General features: G+C 44.6%; 1 protein-coding gene across 1 annotated transcript; it reads left to right on the top strand.

Annotated features, from left to right (window-relative positions):
- Positions 1-1446: 1446 nt before the first annotated feature.
- Positions 1447-25253, top strand: ntmt2 (N-terminal Xaa-Pro-Lys N-methyltransferase). The gene is made up of 4 exons (XM_061737313.1): positions 1447-1674; positions 14420-14592; positions 20511-20763; positions 22898-25253. The coding sequence occupies exons 1-4, from the start codon at positions 1479-1481 to the stop codon at positions 23152-23154; spliced, it is 879 nt and encodes a 292-aa protein (XP_061593297.1). The 5' UTR covers positions 1447-1478; the 3' UTR covers positions 23155-25253.
- Positions 25254-25459: the final 206 nt, after the last annotated feature.

Genomic DNA, 25459 nt, shown 5'->3' with positions numbered 1-25459 from the left:
ATAAAAACCCAATTTCAGCTTAAGTTTTTTGACTAAATACTGAATATGAGGCTTAAAAGATAATGAATCATCAATTAGGAATCCAAGATACCTTTATTGTGACACTGTCTGAATTTCAGAACCTTGAACAAAAAGTTATGGGAGATTCACTGACTTGGATTTGGCCTTTGAAAATGTTGTGAGTTTTGTTTTATCAGCATTTAGAAGAAGTTTCAGGTTAAACAGGGTAAACTGCACAGTTAAAAGCAAGTTGTGCCTGGTTTAGGGTAGAACAATAAATCACAGTATCGTCTGCATAAAAGTTGATTCAACAAGTCTCTTTTTGGAATAAAGGGAAAAACAGGCCTTATTTCTAAAATAACAACAAATGTTCAGCTCAAAACGGCTGCGTCGCTGCAGCCAGTTAGGACAGTCCAATAGAAAATAAAGCAAGTGATTTTGTCGCTGATGCTCGCTCGCGTCGCATGCATCGCAAAAACTAAAAATCTTAACAAGAATATTTGTCTTATTTCTAGTTAAAATGTTTCATTTTTAGTCAAAAAATCTCATTACACTTAAAACAAGACTCATTACCAGAAAAATAACTTATTTGACCATTTTCACCTGTTTCAAGTAGATTTTCACTTGAAATAAGTAGAAAAATCTGCCAGTGGAACAAGATTTATCTTCTCATTACAAGCAAAAAAAATCTTTCAATTAGCAGATTTTTTCTACTGGTTTTAAGTGAAATTTTACTTGAAACAGGTGAAAATTGTCAAATGACTCTTGTTTTAAGTGTAATGAGAGTTTTTGACTAAAAATGAGACATTTTAACTAGAAATAAGACAGATATTCTTGGTAAGATTTTGAGTTTTTGCAGTTATCACACGGTGTAAATAACTCCGCCGGCCGGAGCTTCCTCCATTTTTCCGTAGCGGTGTATCACGTCATTCATGCAGCCAATCAGCAAAGTTCCTCATTATCATAGCCCCGCCCACTCAGAATCCAGCATAGATAATGACGTTAGAGAATGGGAAGATAAAGACATGGATCAGAGGATGAATTTCTAATTTATTTAGCAAAAACAATCAAAAGCTTGTTTTTAAGACATTCAAGGCCTGTTTAAAATAGGTATTAGATCCAGAATAGGTCCCTTTAACTTCCAGAAAGTCCTGCGTCCAGGTCTTTGTTTGTTCAGTGAAACCGAGCCTGAGCGTCCTCCGGCCCGGACGAAGGTCGGACCCGCTGGTTCCGACAGCTGTCCGGGTCACGGGCCGCCGGTCCGACGGGCCGCCGGTCTCAGTCACGTTTAAGTTACAGCAGCGTGTGAAAGGTCACGTATGGAGAGTCATGCGCTGTAACCCGACGCTCTTCCTCCCCGGCCGGACCCGGTTCCCCCTGAAACAGATCCAGCGCCGAGGGCTGGGCCAGATTTAGCAGCAGCAGCAGCAGCAGAGCCGGCCGGCGGAGGGTTAGAGAGCTGCAGAAGAAGAAGCAGCATGGAGACCCCGCAGCAGCAGGCCGACCCGGCCCCGGCCCCCCTGGAGTACGAGGGGGCCCACCAGGCCTTCAAGGACCGCTGGAGGAAGACCGACGCCTCCATGTGTCGCCACAGCATGTCCTTCCACCTGCACCACACGCTCCGCAGCGAGTTCTTCGCCAGCTACCTGTACCTGCTGGAGAAGACGCCCGTGGGTGAGGACCGTCGCCGTCACGACCGCCGTCACCGCCGTCACCGCCGTTCAGTCAGAAAAAACGCTCATTCACTCTACCCGTTTAATTCAATTGTATTATTAGGGCCCGAGCACCTTCAGTGCGAAGGCCCTATTGTATCTGTAGGAATTTTTCTTTTTCTTTTTCTTTTTCTTTTTCTTCTGACGAAAGGAGGGCCTTTTTGCCACCCTAAACGTGCCCAAAAAGTCACCAAATTTTGCATGCAAGCCAGGCCTGGCGAAAAATTTTATATTTAATGGTTTACATTAATGGGCGTGGCAAAATGGCTCAACAGCGCCCCCTTGAAAACTTTGTGCCTCAAGCCCCACAATACGGTTTGACGTACATGCACGAAAATCGGTACACACCTGTATCAGTACACTACTTAAAGAAAAGTCTCTTGGCGCCATGGCCCAAACCCAACAGGAAGTCGGCCATTTTGAACATTCTGAATTAATCGCGTAATTTTGGAGTAATATAAGCCATTCCTTCGAGAATTAATACGGCCCGAACCGTATCGTGAACCCAGGTGTTTTATACATCAAAATGTGCGTCTCCATCCTGCGACTACACGCATTACTTTTCTCTTTCAAAAGTGTTACCGTGGCGACGCTAGACGCCAAAAAGCGTGCCCCCCTTCATCTGATTGGTCCATATTTGATAGTTCCCCAAAAGTCACCATATTTTGCATGCAAGGCAGGCCTGGTGATAAATGTGATATTTCATGGTTTGCATGAATGGGCGTGGCCTAACGGCTCAACAGCGCCCCCCGGAAAACTTTGTGCCTCAAGCCCCACAATACGGTTTGACGTACATGCACGAAAATCCATACACACCTGTATCATGTCGCAACTTAAAGAAAAGTCTCTTGGAGCCATGGCCGAAACCCAACAGGAAGTGAGCCATTTTGAATTAATTGTGTAATTTTGGCGCAAATTATGCCATTCCTTCGGCAATTAATACGGCCCGAACCGTAACGTGCACCCAGGAGTGTTATACATCAAAATGTGCGTCTTCATCTTGCAACTACGCGCATTACTTTTCTCTTTCAAAAGTGTTACCGTGGCGACGCTAGACGCCAAAAAGCGTGCCCCCCTTCATCTGATTGGTCCATATTTGATAGTTCCCCAAAAGTCACCAAATTTTACATGCAAGCCAGGCCTGGTGATAAATGTGATATTTCATGGTTTGCATTAATGGGCGTGGCCTAACGGCTCAACAGCGCCCCCTAGAAAACTTTTCTCTGCCATAACTTTTGAATGGTTTGACATAAAGAGTCGTGGGTGGTGTCATCGGACTTGGTATTGAGTCCTTGACCATAATTGGTGAAAATTAGCCCCGCCCCTTCTTCTGATTGGTTGTCCCGATTTTCTGCTATAACTTTTGAATGGTTTGACATAGGAAGTTGTGGGTGGTGTCATTTCTGATATGCTTATGGGGGGCGGTGGCCGTGAGTGCGAGGGCCCGTTCATCGCTGCTTGCAGCTTTAATTATAATTATTATTATGGTATTGTGAATAAACTCAAACTCAAACTCATTCAGGTTCTTCTCAGATGTAATAAACTCTCAAAGCAGCATGGCAGCAGGTCCAGAGTCTGCAGAGAAGTTAATGAGGTTGATTCATGAGGTTGATTGATAAGGTTGATTAATGAGGATTAATGAGGTCGATTCATGAATATTAATGAGGTTGATGATGTTGATTAATGAGGGTCAAAAAGTCGATTAACAAGGATTCATGAGGTTAATTGAGGTTGATTCATGAAGATTTATGGGGTCGATTAATGAGGACGATTCATGACAATTAGGTTTATTCATGAGGTCGATTAATGAGGATTGATGAGGTTGATGAATGAAGTCACTGATGAGGTCGAGTAATGAGGATCAATAAGGTTGATTGATGAGGTCGATTAGTGAGGTTGATTAATGATGATCAAAAAGTCGATTATCAAGGATTCATGAGATTGAGGCCGATTAATGAGGATCAATGAGGTTGATTCATGAGGATTGATGAGGTCGATTAATGATGTTGATTAATGAGGTTGGTGAGGTTGATTGATGAGGATCGAATAGTCAAATCATGAGGTTGATTGATGAGGTTGATAAACGATGTCGATTGATGATTCATGAGGTCAATTAATGAGGATTAATGAGGATTAATGAGGTTGCTTGATGAAGTTGATTAATTAGGCTGATAAATCTCAAATGAGGTTGATTAATGTACGATTAAGTGTTTGTCAGAAAGAAGTCGATCCAAAATCGCTCTTTAGTCCTTAAAACCTGACGTCCATGCAGACGACTCTGCAGGACCGTACAGGACCGTACAGGACCGTCTGCAGGACCGTACAGGTCCGTACAGGTCCGTACAGGTACAGGTCCGTACAGGTCCGTACAGGTACAGGTCCGTACAGGTCCGTACAGGTACAGGTCCGTACAGGACCGTACAGGACCGTACAGGACCGTACAGGACCGTACAGGACCGTACAGGACCGTACAGGTACAGGACCAGGACCGTACAGGACCGTACAGGACCGTCTGCAGGACCGTACAGGTCCGTACAGGTCCGTACAGGTACAGGTCCGTACAGGACCGTACAGGACCGTACAGGACCGTACAGGACCGTACAGGACCGTACAGGTACAGGACCAGGACCGTACAGGACCGTACAGGACCGTACAGGACCGTACAGGTACAGGACCGTACAGGTACAGGACCGTACAGGTCCGTACAGGTACAGGACCGTACAGGTCCGTACAGGTACAGGACCGTACAGGTCCGTACAGGTACAGGACCGTACAGGACCGTACAGGTACAGGTCCGTACAGGACCGTACAGGACCGTACAGGTACAGGTCCGTACAGGACCGTACAGGTACAGGTCCGTACAGGACCGTACAGGGCCGTACAGGACCGTACAGGACCGTACAGGACCGTACAGGACCGTACAGGTCCGTACAGGTCCGTACAGGTACAGGTCCGTACAGGACCGTACAGGACCGTACAGGACCGTACAGGACCGTACAGGTCCGTACAGGTACAGGACCGTACAGGTCCGTACAGGTACAGGACCGTACAGGACCGTACAGGTACAGGTCCGTACAGGACCGTACAGGTACAGGTCCGTACAGGACCGTACAGGGCCGTACAGGACCGTACAGGACCGTACAGGACCGTACAGGACCGTACAGGACCGTACAGGTACAGGTCCGTACAGGTCCGTACAGGACCGTACAGGACCGTACAGGTACAGGACCGTACAGGACCGTACACCCTGATCCAGCTGTCCGTCGCCGTCAGGGCTGTCCGTCAGGGTCTCGCGGGTCTTGGAGATGACATTCCAACCGTACAGGTACAGGACCGTACAGGACCGTACAGGTCCGTACAGGACCGTACAGGTCCGTACAGGTACAGGACCGTACAGGTACCGGTCCGTACAGGACCGTACAGGTCCGTACAGGTACAGGTCCGTACAGGACCGTACAGGTCCGTACAGGTCCGTACAGGACCGTACAGGTACAGGTCCGTACAGGACCGTACAGGTACAGGACCGTACAGGACCGTATAGGACCGTACAGGTACAGGTCCGTACAGGTCCGTACAGGTACAGGACCGTACAGGTCCGTACAGGACCGTACAGGTACAGGTCCGTACAGGACCGTACAGGTACAGGACCGTACAGGACCGTATAGGACCGTACAGGTACAGGTCCGTACAGGTCCGTACAGGTACAGGACCGTACAGGTCCGTACAGGACCGTACAGGTACAGGTCCGTACAGGTCCGTACAGGTACAGGTCCGTACAGGGCCGTACAGGACCGTACAGGTCCGTACAGGTACAGGACCGTACAGGACCGTACAGGACCGTACAGGACCGTACAGGTACAGGACCGTACAGGACCGTATAGGACCGTACAGGTACAGGTCCGTACAGGTCCGTACAGGTACAGGACCGTACAGGACCGTATAGGACCGTACAGGTACAGGTCCGTACAGGTCCGTACAGGTACAGGACCGTACAGGTCCGTACAGGACCGTACAGGTACAGGTCCGTACAGGTCCGTACAGGTACAGGACCGTACAGGTCCGTACAGGTACAGGACCGTACAGGTCCGTACAGGTACAGGTCCGTACAGGTCCGTACAGGTACAGGACCGTACAGGTCCGTACAGGTACAGGTCCGTACAGGACCGTACAGGTACAGGTCCGTACAGGGCCGTACAGGACCGTACAGGGCCGTACAGGGCCGTACAGGACCGTACAGGACCGTACAGGGCCGTACAGGACCGTACAGGACCGTACAGGTACAGGTCCGTACAGGACCGTACAGGTACAGGACCAGGACCGTACAGGTACAGGACCGTACAGGTCCGTACAGGTACAGGTCCGTACAGGACCGTACAGGTACAGGTCCGTACAGGGCCGTACAGGTACAGGACCAGGACCGTACAGGTACAGGACCGTACAGGTCCGTACAGGTACAGGTCCGTACAGGACCGTACAGGTACAGGTCCGTACAGGGCCGTACAGGTACAGGACCAGGACCGTACAGGACCGTACAGGTCCGTACAGGTACAGGACCAGGACCGTACAGGACCGTACAGGTCCGTACAGGTACAGGACCGTAAAGGACCGTACAGGTACAGGACCGTACAGGACCGTACAGGACCGTACAGGTCCGTACAGGTACAGGACCAGGACCGTACAGGTACAGGTCCGTACAGGTACAGGACCGTACAGGACCGTACAGGACCGTACAGGACCGTACAGGTACAGGACCGTACAGGTACAGGACCGTACAGGTACAGGGCCGTACAGGACCGTACAGGTACAGGTCCGTACAGGTACAGGACCGTACAGGACCGTACAGGACCGTACAGGACCGTACAGGTACAGGACCGTACAGGTACAGGTCCGTACAGGTACAGGACCGTACAGGACCGTACAGGACCGTACAGGACCGTACAGGTACAGGACCGTACAGGTACAGGACCGTACAGGTACAGGACCGTACAGGTACAGGGCCGTACAGGACCGTACAGGACCGTACAGGTACAGGACCGTACAGGACCGTACAGGTACAGGACCGTACAGGACCGTACAGGTACAGGGCCGTACAGGACCGTACAGGACCGTACAGGTACAGGACCGTACAGGACCGTACAGGTACAGGACCGTACAGGACCGTACAGGTAGTAGTTTTCCTGTGGAAAGAGGAATTAAATCTTAAAATAAAAATTAATTATGAATTATTAAGCTTTGTGAAAGCTTTAGCGGTAGCGTCAGCCGCGTGTGAGGAAACTCTTGTGAGTGAAACAAAACTCTTCACACTAGAACTCTACATGTCACTGGTGAAGCAACTGACACGACTGTCGTCCTGTGTAAGACTTTGGACTGTTTATAGCTGATGAGCAAAGCATTTGAATTCATTACCTTACGATGTAGTTCTTTATTTTTCTTGCTATCGTTTATAAGTCTCTGTTACAGCTGAGTTAGCGCCGTTGCGCGCGCTCCTTTTCTTTCTCTGCCTTTTTTCTGCTGCAGCCAACTTTGAAAACTCAATATCTACTCCGTCTGAAGAACTTTCAAATGTCTAATAAGCTTCGTTATGTTGTGATTCTTTTGTAATATTACTCCTCGTGGTATTTCCTTTGGACACACTTTGCAAACTGCTAATTTTTTGTCCTTTTCAGACATTGTAAAAGGGAACACCCGCGCGGGCGGGAGTTTGTAGTCATCAGATCGGCCGCTCTGAACTATTATTTTCCGATCTCCGATCAAAACCGATAGGGCCATTATCGGCCCGATCCCAATCGGGGGCCGATCGATCGGTGCATCTCTAAGTTTTCACCTCAGAGCTGCGAATAAAGTCCAGAGACCACGTTTAAGATGAGGAGTTCACTGCACTGATGGCCCACTAGGACCAGTTCTGTCTGAGTCTGGAGGGTTCTGGGCTGGTATGGAAGGGTTCTGGGCTGGTATGGAAGGGTTCTGGGCTGGTGTACAAGGTTCTGGTCTGGTCTGGAAGGAAACTGCAGGTCTGGGTCCAGACACCCTGATCCAGCTGTCCGTCGCCGTCAGGGTCTCGCGGGTCTTGGAGATGACGAGTGAAGCCTGAAACCTTCCTCGTGACATTCAACCCTCTCGGGAGTTTCTCGTCTTAAACACGAGACCAGGAGCTGCAGGAACCGGAGACCCGGCCCTGCCGGCCCTGCCGGCCCTGCCGGCCCTCCGGGCCCAGAGACGTCTCACTTTCTCCCCATGAACCCGATACCAGGCCCATTAATGGAGCGGCATCCGAGGCATTAACTCATGTCGGCACCGAACACAAGTGTGGGATCATCTCCGAGCTCGGACCATCCGGACCCTCGGGACCCACCGGACCCACCAGATACCTGGACCCTCTTTCAGGAATCGACCGAGACTCAGGATGCTTTCACCTCTGTCCAGTTTGGAGCAGTTGTTCCGAAACAGGGAGTGTTCCCCCCTAAAGATCGGTTGGTTTGGTACACGTGAACACAGCAAACGCGCTCGGATGCGGCACAAAACAATCGAGCCGAGATCCTAGGAAAGGTTAGGGTTAGGTTCTCGGCTCGCTTCCATTCCAAACCTGGAGCGGTTTGTTTGCAGTGAGAACAGATCGACACAGCAACCGACACAACTCACTCATAACTGTGGTTTTATGCTCCATAGTTGTTGTTGTACGGAAGAGGAAACTCCTTCCTTCAGTTCTGACCAATGAGAGAACAGTTGGTTCATGGCATTAGTTAACAGTTTTGAAGCTACAGACGGTTGTGAACACAAACCCCACAAACGAGAAACGAAACAACTGTATCGATTTAGCCCCTGAATCGGAACAAAACAAACGAGTCACAGGTCTGAAAGCACCCTAAGACTCGGGTGTTGGACCCCCAGATTCTCCACATCATTAGTGTCTTACTCTGTTTCTGTCTCGTTAAAAAGAAAGCATGTGTCCTTCTGACTTGGCGGGTTTGAATGTCAGAACATCAGAAACAAATGTTCTGACCTTTATCAGCTCATAAAATAAAGTAAATACCCCCTCAGATGAACCACAAGGCCTGAAACCGCCTGTGCAGGACTGTGAGGACCATCAGGGGGGATCAGGGGTGGCCAACCTGCGGCTCACGAGCCGCATGCAGCTCTTTGCCCGGCGTCATGCAGCTCTTTGCCCGGTGTCATGCGGCTCTTTGCCCGGTGTCATGCGGCTCTTTGCCCGGTGTCATGCGGCTCTTTGCCCGGTGTCATGCGGCTCTTTGCCCGGCGTCATGCAGCTCTTTGCCCGGTGTCATGCGGCTCTTTGCCCGGTGTCATGCGGCTCTTTGCCCGGTGTCAGGCGGCTCTTGGGACTTTATTTGATGGTGCAATAAAAGACAGACACGAAGGAAGTGGGGGCAAAATTTGCCGCAACAGGAATCGAACCTGCGTCGCTGTACAAGGGAAGGTTTACATAAGTCGCCTGCTCAACACGTGCGCCCGTATAGCACTATATATAACACTATACGGGCGCACGTTCGTGTTTGTGACGGAAATAACTTGGAGGGAAAAAATCCACCCTCAAAATGGCAGGGAAAAAATGCACGGCCAAACGAAAATATGAAGATGAACACAGGATGTTTTTAACAGAGTGGGAGAGTTTTATATATATAATATAATATAAATATTAATATTTAATCAATACATCACGACAGGCCGTGGTATACGCTCATTATATCACAGCTGAGCGGCGTCTCCGGCCCCACGCAAAGTGATTATTGCTTTTATAAAACGGTTACCAATAATGTATGAAAGAGGAATACACAATATATTTTATGTAGTTTTTAATTAATCAGAAATACATATTATCCAGTAAAAATCGCCCCACTGTGGAAAAAAATAGTCCCATCTCTCCAGATGTAGCTCCGCATGTCGTCTTTTGCTCGTCTTTTTTTTTGGAGACAGGCACTAGTCAATCCATTCCTCCATCGTTAGCTCCTCCCCGCTAACGTTAGCTCCTCCCCGCTAACGTTAGCTCCTCCCCGCTAACGTTAGCTCCTCACCGGAGATCAAAGTTTACCGTCAACATGCCAAATTAATTGTTAACGAAAATAAAAAAATAAACTTTAACACCAGCTACTTTTTGCTACCTGCTGTAACCGTCAAAAATATGTAACAGTTGGTTGTTGGATACATTGTTGCTTCCCTGACGGGGAATGATATGCTGTGATGAGGCTCTAGAATAGAAGCCGTGGTATAAGCTCATTATACCACAGTTAACAACCAATCAGATTGCAGGATTTCACCTTTCCGTTTTCTAATGGTATTTTTATGTCTCAGAGAGAGCAGGGAGTGAAGGATCATGGGTAGTTGATGTGTGCATGTGTACGATGTGGCTCTTTGCAGTAACACAGTAACCAATTGTGGCTCTGACTGGTGTGCCACCCCTAGATCTAGAGGGTCTAGACCAGGGATCAGCAACCCGCGGCTCTTTAGCGCCACCCTAGTGGCTCCTGGAGCTTTTTCAAAAAAAGTTTGACCTTTTTTTTCCTTTTTTTTTTTTTTTTTCCTGTTTTCTCTTTTTTTCTTTTTTTTCCTTCTTTTTTCTTTTTTCTTCTTTTTTCCTTTATTTCTCTTTTTTTCTTCCTTTTTCCTTTCCTTTTTAATTTCAACATTTTTTCTCGACATTTCGACTTTTTTTCGACATTTCGCCTTTTTTCTCGAGATTGTACTTTAACATTAATCTCAACATTTCAACTTTTTTCTCAAAGTTTTGACGTTTTTCTCGAAATCTCGACTTTTCTCTCACGAAATTTTGACTATTTCCTCAACATTTCGACTTTTTTCTTGAAGTGCATAATGACAAAAAAAAATTACAACTATACTAATATAGAAACATGCAGCATGTGTTTCTTCATTCTAAGGCTGATACACTTTTCATTTTTTGCACCTCCAGACATATTTGTTTTTTGTGTTTTTGGACCAATATGGATCTAAAACATTTTGGGTTGCCGACCGCTGATCTAGAGGGTCTAGAGGGTTTAAGGAGGTCTAGAGGGTCTAACGTTGATGCTGGCCTGCAGAAGCATTCAGGGGTGCTAACACAACGCCAAGAGGTGAAGACAGCAGCAGTGGTGTTAGAGGAGGAGCAGCCCAGCCGCCCTGGTAGTGGGGGTAGTGGGGGGGTATTTGGGGGGGGTATTTCAGTAATCCTGCCACCGGAGACTCTGACAAGAGGACTCACATTCCCGCCTGCTGTCGAACCCCCCCACTCCCCCGACCCCCCACCGGCCCAGGAACGTGTCCCCTAAGCCCTCAGACCCCCCGACCCCCCACCCCCTACGTGTCCCCTAAGCCCCCAGACACGCGGCGTTGATCCTGCAGGGTTTATTTCAGCTCAGCAGAACAGAGCCGTGACAGATCCAGATCAAGACCAAATCCAGGACCAGGACCAAGACTAATTTGGAGACAAAACCTGAATTTTAAATATTAAAAATTGAAATGACATTATTTACCATTAAAGTAATCAGATTACACCGTATATCAGCATCACTGAAATGGACCTGATGCTTAATCAATCACAACGATACGCAAATATTTACATATATTTATTCAAACAAGGCCGTTATAATCACTGAACTGTAATTTAATACAGACACAAATGCAGATGAACCAAAACATTAAATCAGATGAAAAATACAAATAGTTTACAAAACTGTACAAGAGGAAGAACTACTGATACCAGATTATGTCTCCTTGGTGCAACGGACTCTCAATGATCCAAGGCCGAGACGAGACCACAAAAGTGGTTACAAGAACTACAAGTCTCCCCGTCAACACGTCTTATTTATAGTCCTCCTGATCTAATTATAACTCTGACATCACCGTCTCGTCCACACTGACCCAACCAGGGCTTTTAAATGCTCGTTAGCAGCTTAGACACGTTGGACAGCTGGGACATCCAGGCCCGTTCTGGTTGAAACATCTGTCCAACGACGCTCCAAACATCTGTCCAACGACGCTCCAAACATCATCCAAACATCATCCAAACATCATCCAAACATCGGTCCAAACATTTGTCCAATGACGGTCCAAACATCATCCAAACATCATCCAAACATTGGTGCAAACATCATCCAAACATCATCCAAACATTGGTGCAAACATCATCCAAACATCATCCAAACATTGGTGCAAACATCATCCAAACATCATCCAAACATCATCCAAACATCATCCAAACATCGGTCCAAACATCATCCAAACATCATCCAAACATCATCCAAACATCGGTCCAAACATCATCCAAACATCGATCCAAACATCATCCAAACATCATCCAAACATCATCCAAACATCATCCAAACATCATCCAAACATCATCCAAACATCATCCAAACATCGGTCCAAACATCATCCAAACATCATCCAAACATCATCCAAACATCATCCAAACATCGGTCCAAACATCATCCAAACATCATCCAAACATCATCCAAACATCGGTCCAAACATCATCCAAACATCGGTCCAAACATCATCCAAACATCATCCAAACATCATCCAAACATCGGTCCAAACATCATCCAAACATCATCCAAACATCATCCAAACATCGGTCCAAACATCATCCAAACATCGGTCCAAACATCATCCAAACATCGGTCCAAACATCATCCAAACATCATCCAAACATCGTCCAAACATCATCCAAACATCGGTCCAAACATCATCCAAACATCATCCAAACATCGGTCCAAACATCATCCAAACATCATCCAAACATCATCCAAACATCGGTCCAAACATCGGTCCAAACATCGGTCCAAACATCATCCAAACATCATCCAAACATCGGTCCAAACATCGGTCCAAACATCATCCAAACGTCATCCAAACATCGGTCCAAACATCGGTCCAAACATCATCCAAACATCATCCAAACATCATCCAAACATCATCCAAACATCATCTAAACATCGGTCCAAACATCGGTCCAAACATCATCCAAACATCGATCCAAACATCATCCAAACATCATCCAAACATCATCCAAACATCATCCAAACATTGGTGCAAACATCATCCAAACATCATCCAAACATTGGTGCAAACATCATCCAAACATCATCCAAACATTGGTGCAAACATCATCCAAACATCATCCAAACATCATCCAAACATCATCCAAACATCGGTCCAAACATCATCCAAACATCATCCAAACATCATCCAAACATCGGTCCAAACATCATCCAAACATCGATCCAAACATCATCCAAACATCATCCAAACATCATCCAAACATCATCCAAACATCATCCAAACATCGGTCCAAACATCATCCAAACATCATCCAAACATCATCCAAACATCATCCAAACATCATCCAAACATCGGTCCAAACATCGGTCCAAACATCGGTCCAAACATCATCCAAACATCGGTCCAAACATCGGTCCAAACATCATCCAAACATCATCCAAACATCATCCAAACATCGGTCCAAACATCATCCAAACATCGGTCCAAACATCATCCAAACATCATCCAAACATCATCCAAACATCGGTCCAAACATCATCCAAACATCATCCAAACATCATCCAAACATCGGTCCAAACATCATCCAAACATCGGTCCAAACATCATCCAAACATCGGTCCAAACATCATCCAAACATCATCCAAACATCGTCCAAACATCATCCAAACATCGGTCCAAACATCATCCAAACATCATCCAAACATCGGTCCAAACATCATCCAAACATCATCCAAACATCATCCAAACATCGGTCCAAACATCGGTCCAAACATCGGTCCAAACATCATCCAAACATCATCCAAACATCGGTCCAAACATCGGTCCAAACATCATCCAAACGTCATCCAAACATCGGTCCAAACATCGGTCCAAACATCATCCAAACATCATCCAAACATCATCCAAACATCATCCAAACATCATCTAAACATCGGTCCAAACATCGGTCCAAACATCGGTCCAAACATCATCCAAACATCGGTCCAAACATCGGTCCAAACATCATCCAAACATCATCCAAACATCATCCAAAAATCGGTCCAACATCATCCAAACATCATCCAAACATCATCCAAACATCATCCAAACATGTGTCCAAACATGTGTCCAAACATCATCCAAACATCATCCAAACATCATCCAAACATCATCCAAACATCATCCAAACATCGGTCCAAACATCATCCAAACATCGGTCCAAACATCATCCAAACATCATCCAAACATCGGTCCAAACATCATCCAAACATCATCCAAACATCATCCAATTATCATCCAAACATCATCCAAACATCATCCAAACATCATCCAAACATCATCCAAACATCGGTCCAAACATCATCCAAACATCGGTCCAAACATCGGTCCAAACATCATCCAAACATCATCCAAACATCATCCAAACATCATCCAAAGATCAGTCCAAACATCATCCAAACATCATCCAACCATCATCCAAACATCATCCAAACATCATCCAAACATCATCCAAAGATCAGTCCAAACATCATCCAAACATCATCCAACCATCATCCAAACATCATCCAAACATCATCCAAACATCATCCAAACATCGGTCCAAACATCATCCAAACATCATCCAAACATCATCCAAACATCATCCAAACGACGGTCCAAACATGAGTCCAAACATCCGTCCTCAGACCCGGTTGTCTCTGTGTGTGTCCCGGCAGTGAAGCTGTTCCCCGTCACCTGCGAGTACATCAAAGGAGAGAAGCAGTTCTACTACCGGGCCCAGAAGTTCTACCAGGACGTCCCCGCCTCGGAGGAGGGCATGATGGGAGATTTCCTGGAGATCTCCCACGTGGACCTGGAAGGTTCCCGCCAGTTCCTGAGGAGGTTTGTGGTGAGTGGATCAGATGGGAATCAATTCAATTCAGTTTAATTCAATTTTATTTATATAGCATCTAACCCAGGGGCCTGCAACCCAAAATGTTTTAGATCCATATTGGACCAAAAACACAAAAAACAAATATGTCTGGAGCCGCAAAAAATGAAAAGTCTTGTATCAGCCTTAGAATGAAGGAACACATGCTGCATGTTTCTATATTAGTTAGAACTGGGGGAGATTTATTTTTTTCATTATGCACTTCAAGAAAAAAGTCGAAATGTCGAGAAAAAAGTCAAAATGTCGAGAAAAAAGTCAAAATGTCGAGAAAAAAGTCGAAATGTCGAGAAAAAAGTCAAAATTTCAAGAAAAAAGTTGAAATGTTAAGAAAAAAGTCGAAATGGCGAGATTAAAAAAAAGAAAGGAAAAAGGAAGAAAAAAAAGAAAAAAAGGAAAAAAAGGAAAAAAAGAAGAAAATAGAAGGGAAAAAAAGGAAAAAAAAAAGGTCAAACAAAAAGCTTTGAAAAAGCTCCAGGAGCCACCAGGGCGGCGCTAAAGAGCTCTAGAGCCGCAGGTTGCCGACACCTGATCTAATAAAACAAAAGTTGTCTCTAGGCGCTTTCAGAGATCCAGAACATGAACATAAACCCCCGAGCAATTATTACATAAACAATGGCAGCTAAAAACTCCCCTAGTGGGAGAAAAGCCTTAAGCCAAACAGATCTGATAGGTTCTGCTGCTGACCCGGTCTTTCACCGACACGGGACCCGGTTCCGGAGGTCCGGTGGGTCGTTCAGATGAAGTTTAGTGCATGTGGAGCTTTTTCTTCTGGAAGTTCTCCCCGATTCAGCGTCCAGTCTTCCTCTAGTTGTGGTGGAGACCTTTCTAACAGGTCCGAGTCCGGCAGGTTTGGTCGGGTCGGACTCTGGAAGTAGTGTTGTTTTTATCAACCTGTTTCAGTTCTAGTTTTAGTCTAGTTCTTTGGGTCCAGTTATCCTTTTAGTTTTTATTAGTTTTAGTCACGTTCATTCTCCTTTTAGTCGTGTCAAGTTTCAGTCAACTAAAAGTCTTATTTTAGTCAGAATTGTCCATTTTAGTCTAGTTTTAGTCAAAGATTGTATTTAGCCAAACCCATTACTTTATAGACCAACCCATCGGTATGGAAGAATATCAGGGCCAGGCAGGAGAAAAATAAAAATAATATTTTAGAGAAGGACGATTTTTTTTCATAACGCACTTCGAGAAAAAAGTCGAAATGTCAAGATTAATGTCGAAGTACAATTTCGAGAAAAAAGTCGAAATTATTATTATTATTATTATTATTATTATTATTATTATTATTATTATTATTATTATTATTATTATTATTATTATTATTATTACTAGTAGTAGTAGTAGAATTGGTGGCAAAGTGTTTTTTTTGATAATAAAGTGGTTCTTTTGATAATAAAGTGGTTGTTTTGATAATAATGGTAGCAGATCCCTGATCTCGACTATTGCTGATGTCTTTCTCTCCTGGCATTGTGTTAACACGCACCTGAACTGCCAGACTTCTGCTCTCACAGGTGTCTGGACCTGCTGATGATCAGCAGCTCAGTTTTATTAATAAAGCGTTGTCTGGAGTTGTTTCTGCAGAACACGACCCCCATCAGTTATTACAGAAACAGAAACTCCCTGAAGCTCAAGCTGCAGCTCTCACATCCTGCAGCAGGCGGTACTTAGTGTTTATTCTCTTCCTCTTCTTCCCCGTTAGGGCTTCATTTTTGGCGGGAGCTGTCACAGATGCCATGTTGTTGTTGTTTAGTTTTAGTTTATTTATTTAGCACATATTAAAAAGTCAGTAATACAATTACCATAAAAAAAACAATATACAGCATTTATGCAAGGAGGTCCAAAAAACCCTCTAAAGCAGGGGTGTCAAATGTGCGGCCCGCGAGAAGTTTCCAACGCAAAAAAACGAAATGTTAATTTACTAAAAAGGAAGGCATAAATAATTTCCATGAATCGCAGCATATCCGATAATGTATTTATTCTACAAATCCATCGTTATTCCACAAATAGAGCAGTTTTCGACATTTTTTTAGTTTTCTAGAATGCATTTGCTGATTTTATTTCTTAGACGGTCGTTTATTTTTATTAACTGACTACTACTTTTCGCAGGAAAAATATCACTGCTAAAAAAGATGATAGAAGATATTTATTCTGAGAATTTCAGTTTTGAATACGAGGATAGTGACAAAGTACCACAGTTAAAAAAGAAGTGCTGACTTTTTCGGCACACTGGCGTAAATATCCGCGCCAATTTTAAAAAATAAATACACTTAATTGTACTGGAAAAATCTCTAAATCACAAAGAAACACTCTCGGATTTAATAAGAAAGATTTTGCTTTTAATTAAATTTCCTATAAAAAAGCGAAATATAAAAAAGACATACTTGTTTCTGTTTGTCTTTGTAAAATTATATTAAAAGTATTTTACATAATTTGAAAAAAAACGAGAAATTTCAAGAAAAGATCCTGAAGAAATATATTTTACATAATTAGAGTGTAAGCAAAGTGCATATTTCCTTTAAAATTAACTAAACTGATATTGGATTAGATAACAATAGTAAAAAAAAAAGAATTAGAAAAAAGATTTTTCGCACCGTTTTTGTTATTTTGAGCGTGCGGTTCGCGAGAAAAAAATTGGTCAAATCCGGCCCGACAAGAAAAATGAGTTTGACACCCCTGATCTAAGGACAAACAGCAGATTCTTGTCTGTTGTTCAGTTTACGACCTTAATTCTGCACTGATAAAAACATGGATTTAAAGCGACCTGTGCACATATCTGGACCCGTGTGTGCACATGAATGGTGACGGCTGGACATCACTTTTATACTCGATGTTACTCATTCAGGGGCTGGGCTTTGGCCCGGAGCCCGGGTCCAGCCCACGATCGGTTCTACAGCTGCTCTAATTATAACTTATAACTGGCTGACTTTGGGGGGGGACGTTTCCTCCGGCGCTAAAGTAAACACTAGTCCAGATTTAACTGCTCCGAGGTCGGATTCACCGCTGAGGTGCTGGACGGAGACAATGCTGCACGGAGAACCGCTGGAGAACCGGGATGTCATCAGCAGGTTTCTGCCAGATCCACCCAGACCCAAACAGATCCACCTGGACCCATTTAGACCCAACCAGACCCAACCAGACCCAAACAGATCCACCCAGATCCACCTAGACCAGGGGTCGGCAACCCAAAATGTTTTAGATCCATATTGGACCAAAAACATAAAAAACAAATATGTCTGGAGCCGCAAAAAATGAAAAGTCTTGTATCAGAATTAGAATGAAGACAACACATGCTACATGTTTCTATATTAGCTATAACTTGGGTCAGATTTTTTTTTTTCATTATGCACTTCGAGAAAAAAGTCAAAATTTCGAGAAAAAAGTCGAAATGTCGAGATTAAAAACGAAAGGAAAAAGGAAGAAAAAAGGAGAAAAAAAGGGAAAAAAAGAAGAAAAAAAAGAAAAGAGCCGCGGGTTGTTGACCCCCGACCAGGGGTTAATTTGTGCCGGATCCTGCCGGAACAAGATCCGGCACCTCTCGATTTTGGACTCCCTGCGTTCCGGGACTTATTTGGGCAGATCCGGCACCTCTCGTATATATAAAACAATAATAATCTAAAAAAGTTTTTTTTTAATGTATAAAAAATAATAATATGCATAAATTCATTTACAGAAGAAATCCCAAGCATTTCATGTTGTTTATAAAGATTTAACGTCATTTGAAAGAGTCAGAGATTTGTTGATGCAATGAAAAGATGGGGCAGCAAACCACGCCCCCGACCAAAAAAACTTTGGAACTTTGCTGGATCTGGGGAGCCAGCAGCGAGCAACGCAAACATGTCAAAAAGACAGCTGAATTTACTGTCTTTTTTCAAAAAGAAGGAAGAGTTGCATGATTCTTCAAAACGAATCAGAAAAGCAACAAGCGGCGATGAGGGCATCAGTGTGGTCCTTGCGCCGCGGAGCACATACACATGAATGGATTTGTGTCGGTTGCTGTGGATTATGTTCTCACTACAAATAAAAAAACGGGCTGAAGCCCCCCATAATTTGATCTCAGCCCCCCCAAAATTAAGAGGACATTTTTCCCTTTCCAACGATACCAATATTGTGTTTGTACAATTTAAAACTGCGTTATTTTGGGGTTGATGCAGCCGCATATCTCTCTGCCTGCCGTCACTGCTCTGTGTGCAGCAATGTCCCGCCCACAGCTCCGTCTGATTGGTTACACACAGAGACAGGCACGGGGAACAGCCAATCAGCGGTGAAGGCTGTGAATGCTCTGTGCTCACACAAACATAGCGGAGAATAAGTTTAGAGAAGCTCCTGAGAGGATATGTTTCCAAGGTAAGTTAAGGTGGCAGACACCCTATTATTGTTATTCTAGCTTTCCAAAGTGCACCAGATTGATGCATTTAAATGCATTATGCTCAAAAAAGTCCCGGAACCCCCCCCCCCGTACCCCCCCCCGATGTTCCGGGACCTCTTCATGGACAAATTAAGCACTGCCCCCGACCTAGACCCATCTAGACCCAACCAGATCCACTTAGATCCACCAGGATCCACCCAGATCCACATAGAGGATCTTATACAAGGAAACTGCTCCCTGCAGACGGATGGCACCTAAATGTCTCACTGTGGTGACTGTTGTCTCCACTTGTCTCCACTTATTGTCTCCAAACAATCTCTAAACCATCTCCAACTTGTCTCCAAACTGTCTCCAAACCATCTGCAAACTGTCTCCAAACCGTCTCCAAACAATCTCCAAACCGTCTCCAAACAATCTCCAAACCGTCTCCAAACTGTCTCCAAACTGTCTCCAAACTGTCTCCAAACTGTCTCCAAACAATCTCCAAACCGTCTCCAAACTGTCTCCAAACTGTCTCCAAACCGTCTCCAAACTGTCTCCAAACCATCTCCAAACCGTCTCCAAACAATCTCTAAACCGTCTCCAAACCGTCTCCAAACTGTCTCCAAACTATCTCCAAACTGTCTCCAACTTGTGTCCACCGTCTCCAAACAATCTCTAAACCGTCTCCAAACAATCTCCAAACTGTCTCCAACTTGTGTCCAAACCGTCTCCAAACCGTCTCCAAACAATCTCTAAACCGTCTCCAAACCGTCTCCAAACCGTCTCCAAACCGTCTCCAAACAATCTTTAAACCGTCTCCAAACCGTCTCCAAACCATCTCCAAACCGTCTCCAAACAATCTCTAAACCGTCTCCAAACAATCTCCAAACTGTCTCCAAACCGTCTCCAAACCGTCTCCAAACAATCTCCAAACTGTCTCCAAACTATCTCCAAACAATCTCCAAACTGTCTCCAAACAATCTCTAAACCGTCTCCAAACAATCTGTAAACCGTCTCCAAACCGTCTCCAAACCGTCTCCAAACAATCTCTAAACCGTCTCCAAACCGTCACCAAACCGTCTCCAAACCATCTCCAAACTGTCTCCAAACTGTCTCCAAACTGTCTCCAAACCGTCTCCAAACTGTCTCCAAACAATCTCCAAACTGTCTCCAAACCGTCTCCAAACCGTCTCCAAACAATCTCCAAACTGTCTCCAAACTATCTCCAAACAATCTCCAAACTGTCTCCAAACAATCTCTAAACCGTCTCCAAACAATCTGTAAACCGTCTCCAAACCGTCTCCAAACAATCTCTAAACCGTCTCCAAACCGTCACCAAACCGTCTCCAAACCATCTCCAAACTGTCTCCAAACTGTCTCCAAACTGTCTCCAAACCGTCTCCAAACCGTCTCCAAACCGTCTCCAAACTGTCTCCAAACCATCTCCAAACCGTCTCCAAACCGTCTCCAAACTGTCTCCAAACCATCTCCAAACACCAGCCGGTGAACATTGTTCTCCCACTTTTATCTGCAGGGACCGGGAAAGGCCGGCACCCATTGTGCGTTGGATTGCGGGTCTGGAATCGGGCGTGTGACCAAAAACGTCCTCCTGCCCGTCTTTGAGAAGATGGAGCTGGTGGACATGATGGAGCACTTCCTGCTCCACGCTCACGAGGAGTACCTGGGCGACGGAGCCGACCGCATCGAGACCTACTACTGCTACAGCCTGCAGGAGTTCACGCCGCCCAAGAACAAATACGACGTCGTCTGGATGCAGTGGGTGGCGTGTGAGTAGAGTAATCTAGACCTAATCCTAATCTAGAGAGTAGAGTAGTGTAATGTTGGGTAGAGTAATCTAGAGTAGAGTAGAGTAGAGTAAAGTAATGTAGACTAAGAGTCGTGTAGAGTAGTGTAATGTATAGTAGATTAGAGTAGTGTAGAGTAATGTGGATGCAGTGGGTGGCGTGTGAGTAAGAGAGAGTAGAGTAGTGTAATGTTGGGTAGAGTAATCTAGAGTAGAGTAGTGTAGAGTAGAGTAGTGTAGAGTAGAGTAGAGTAGTGTAATGTAGAGTAGAGTAGAGTAGAGTAATGTAGAGTAATGTAGAGTAATGTAGAGTAGAGTAATGTAGAGTAGAGTAGAGTAGAGTAATGTAGAGTAATGTAGAGTAATGTAGTGTAATGTAGAGTAGAGTAGAGTAGAGTAATGTAGAGTAATGTAGAGTAGAGTAATGTAGAGTAGAGTAGAGTAGAGTAATGTAGAGTAATGTAGAGTAATGTAGAGTAATGTAGAGTAGAGTAATGTAGAGTAGAGTAGAGTAGAGTAGAGTAAAGTAATGTAGACTAAGAGTCGTGTAGAGTAGTGTAATGTATAGTAGATTAGAGTAGTGTAGAGTAATGTGGATGCAGTGGGTGGCGTGTGAGTAAGAGAGAGTAGAGTAATGTTGGGTAGAGTAATCTAGAGTAGAGTAGTGTAGAGTAAAGTAATGTAGAGTAGAGTAATGTAGAGTAATGTAGAGTCATGTAGAGTAGAGTAATGTAGAGTAGAGTAATGTAGAGTAATGTAGAGTAGAGTAGAGTAGAGTAGAGTAGAGTAGAGTAATGTAGAGTAGAGTAGAGTAATATAGAGTAGAGTAGAGTAGAGTAGAGTAGAGTAGAGTAGAGTAGAGTTGGGTAGAGTAATCTAGAGTGGAGTAGAATACAGTGAAGTAATGTAGACTAAGAGTCGTGTAGAGTAGTGTAATGTATAGTAGATTAGAGTAGTGCGGTGTATTGTAGACTAGAGTAAAGTATAGTAGTGTAGTGTAGAATAGAGTAATGTAGAGTAGATTAATGTATAGAGTAGAGTAATGTAGAGTAGAGTAGAGTAATGTAGAGTAGAGTAATGTAGAGTAGAGTAATGTAGAGTAGAGTAGAGTAGAGTAATGTATAGAGTTGAGTAGTGTAGAGTAGAGTAATTTAGTGTGGAGTAGTGTAGAGTAATGTAGAGTAGAGTAGAGTAGAGTAGAGTAATGTAGAGTAGAGTAGAGTAGAGTTGGGTAGAGTAATCTAGAGTAGAGTAGAGTAGAGTAGAGTAATGTAGAGTAGAGTAATGTAGAGTAGAGTAGAGTAGAGTAATGTAGAGTAGAGTAATGTAGAGTAGAGTAGAGTAGAGTAGAGTAGAGTAGAGTAATGTATAGAGTTGAGTAGTGTAGAGTAGAGTAATTTAGTGTGGAGTAGTGTAGAGTAATGTAGAGTAGAGTAGAGTAGAGTAGAGTAATGTAGAGTAGAGTAGAGTAGAGTTGGGTAGAGTAATGTAGAGTAGAGTAAAGTAGAGTAGAGTAGAGTAGAGTAGAGTAGAGTAGAGTAGTGTAGAGTAATGTAGAGTAGAGTAGTGTAGAGTAGAGTAGTTTAGTGTAGTGTAGAGTAATATATAGAGTAGAGTAGAGTAAAATATAGATAGAGTAATGTAGAGTAGAGGAAAGTAATGTAGTGTAGAGTAATAGAGTGGAGTAGTGTAGAGTAAAGTAGAGTAATGGAGTGGAGTGTAAAGAAGTGTCGAATAGAGTAATGTAGAGTAGAATAATGTTGAGTATTGTAGTATAGAGTAGCGTAATGTAGAGTAGAGTAGTTAGGTGTAGTGTCTTGTACAGTAAAGTAGAGTAGTGTAGTGTAGAAGAGAGTAATGAAGAGTAAGAGTAGTGTAGTGTAGTATAGTGGAGTGTATAGTAGAGTAATGTAGTAGAGTAGAGTGTAGTAGTGTAATGTAGTATAGTGAATAGTAGAGTATTGTAGTATAGTGTGAGTAGTAGTAGTGAGTAGAGTGGAGTATTGTAGTGTAGACTAGAGTAATCTAGGGGTAATGTAGAGTAGAATACAGTAATGTAGTAGTGAGTAGAGTAGAGTGGTGTTGAGTTGACTAAACTCCCGTTTTCTTCTTCTCAGGCCACCTGACAGACAAGGACCTGATGAACTTCCTGTTTCTCTGTAAGAAGAGTCTCCGTCCCGACGGCGTCATCATCATGAAGGACAACATGGCGCGGCAGGGCTGCAAGCTGGACCCCATCGACAGCAGCATCGGCCGCCACCTGGACATCATGAGGTGCATCATCGCCAAGGCCGGCCTGGAGATCCTGGCCGTGGAGAAGCAGGAGGGATTCCCCGAGGGCATCATGCCCGTCTGGATGATCGCCATGAAGTAGAACTGGAACCGTGTCACGCAGAAGCCGTCAGATATCTGTTCCCACCACCCCAGAGCCGACCCGCGGGGCCGATCCAACCCCAGGACACTGAAAAACACTGACTGAAAACCCTTGATTATTGTTGTTAGACTGGGAGGATTTCACACCGAATCTTTTAAAAAGCTTGCTGGGACTTTTGTGGTCAGTAGACGTGTCAAAATCCAACCTGAAGCCAACAAGTTGTTCTGGCTTTTAGCTTTGATTTGTCAAAAAAAGGCGAGAAATGTTTGGGACTCAGGGGACAGGAAGACGAACTGTTCAGGCAGGAGTCCAAAAGAAAAGAAAAGAAATAGATGGAAAAAACCCAATAAATCCAAACTTGGCAGCAGGAGTAACGTTACATTAAAGATAACATTATAAAGCAGAGAACACAAGACGGAACCGGGCCAGGGTTCATATGTGTACAACGGCTCCCATGTGAGAACGTCTGGGTCGATCCAGGACGTAGGAACATCTGCAGTTCCTCCACTGACCACTAGGGGCAGATCCTACAGGACAAATAAACCTAGTTACAGTCTGAAAGAACACACAGTTTTGTTACTTTCCCCTGACGACGGATGGGATCCAGCAGATCCCTGTGACCTGAACAGGACTACACAGGTTCAGATAATCGTTAGGGGCGTAGTGTTTGATTGGCGGCTTCTGACGTCTGAGCTGTGTATAAAGACCCAACAGAACATAATTATTCATATTTGACAGAGAAGTTTGGTTGTGTTTAAGTTCATGACCAGACCACCATGGCTGGCTGAGGGTTGGCACGGACCTTTCAAACTGACCCAGAACCCTCCAGACCACCCTTAAAACCTTCCAGACCAACTCTAGAACCCTCCCAATTAACCCCAGAAGCTTCCAGACTGATCCACAAACCCCCAGACCAACCCTAGAACCATCCAGATCGATTGATAACCTTCCAAACCAACCCTAATAGTTTCCAGATCAATTGATAACCTTCCAAACTTACCCAGAACCCTCCAAACCAACCCTAGAACCTTCCAAACTAACCCTAGAACCCTCCAAACTAACACAGAACCCTCCAAACCAACCCAAGCTTTTTCCAGACCAACCATAAAACCTTCCAAACCAACCAAGAAAACTCCAAACCAACCAACCAAACCTAACTGTAGAACCTTCCCAATCAATTGATAACCTTCCAAACCAATCCAGAACCCTCCGAACCAACCTTAGAACCCTTCGGACCAACCCTAGAACCTTCCAAACTAACCCTAGAACTCTTCAAACCAACCCTAGAACCTTCCAGATCAATTGATAACCTTCCAAACTAGCCTAGAACCTTCCAAACTAACACGGAACCCTCCAAACCAACCCTAGAACCTCCCAAACTAAACCTAGAACCCTCCAAACTAACACAGAACCCTTCAGACCAACCTAAGAACCTTCCAAACCAACCCTAGAACCTTCCAAACTAACACGGAACCCTCCAAACCAACCCCAGAACCTTCCAAACTAACACAGAACCCTCCAAACCAACCCTAGGACCTTCCAAACTAACCCTAGAACCCTCCAAACCAACCCTACAACCTTCCAAACTAACACAGAACCCTCCAAACCAACCCTAGAACCTTCCAAACCAACCCTAGAACCTTCTAAACCAACCCTAGAACCCTCCAAACTAACTCAGAACCCTTCAGACCAACCCTAGAACCTTCCAAACTAACCCAGAACCCTCCAAACTAACCCTAGAACCCTCCAAACTAACACAGAACCCTCCAAACCAACCCTGAACCCCCCCAAAACCTAACTGTAGAACCTTCCCAATCAATTGATAACCTTCTAAACCAACCCAGAACCCTCCGGACCGACCCAAGCTTTTTCCAAACCAACCCTAGAACCCTCCAAACAAATCCAGAACCCTCCAAACCAACCCAATAACCTTCCAAACCAACCCTAGAACCCTCCAAACAAATCCAGAACCCTCCAAACCAACCCAATAACCTTCCAAACTAACCCTGAATCTTCCAAACCAACCCAGAAACCCCTGAACCTAACCGTAGAACCTTCCCAATCAATCGATAACCTTTCAGACCAACCCTGAACCCTCTAGACCAGGGATATTCAATTGGCGGCCCGCGGGCCACATGCGGCCCGCCAGGAGCTTTTATGTGGCCCCTGGTCATATTTCAAAAAAGGGATTGTTTGTTAAAAAAAAAAAAAAATATATAATATTTTTATAACTGGCTACTATGGACTAAAATGGTTGTGCTCAATGCTTAATATAATATTCAAATAAGGAAATCTTGGTGGAAAG

This window comes from Cololabis saira, chromosome 13 (genome assembly GCF_033807715.1).
Source record: "Cololabis saira isolate AMF1-May2022 chromosome 13, fColSai1.1, whole genome shotgun sequence".
NCBI lineage: Eukaryota > Metazoa > Chordata > Actinopteri > Beloniformes > Belonidae > Cololabis > Cololabis saira.
The sequence above is the reverse complement of the archived record's forward strand: the minus strand, read 5'-3'. Positions and strand labels throughout refer to the sequence as shown.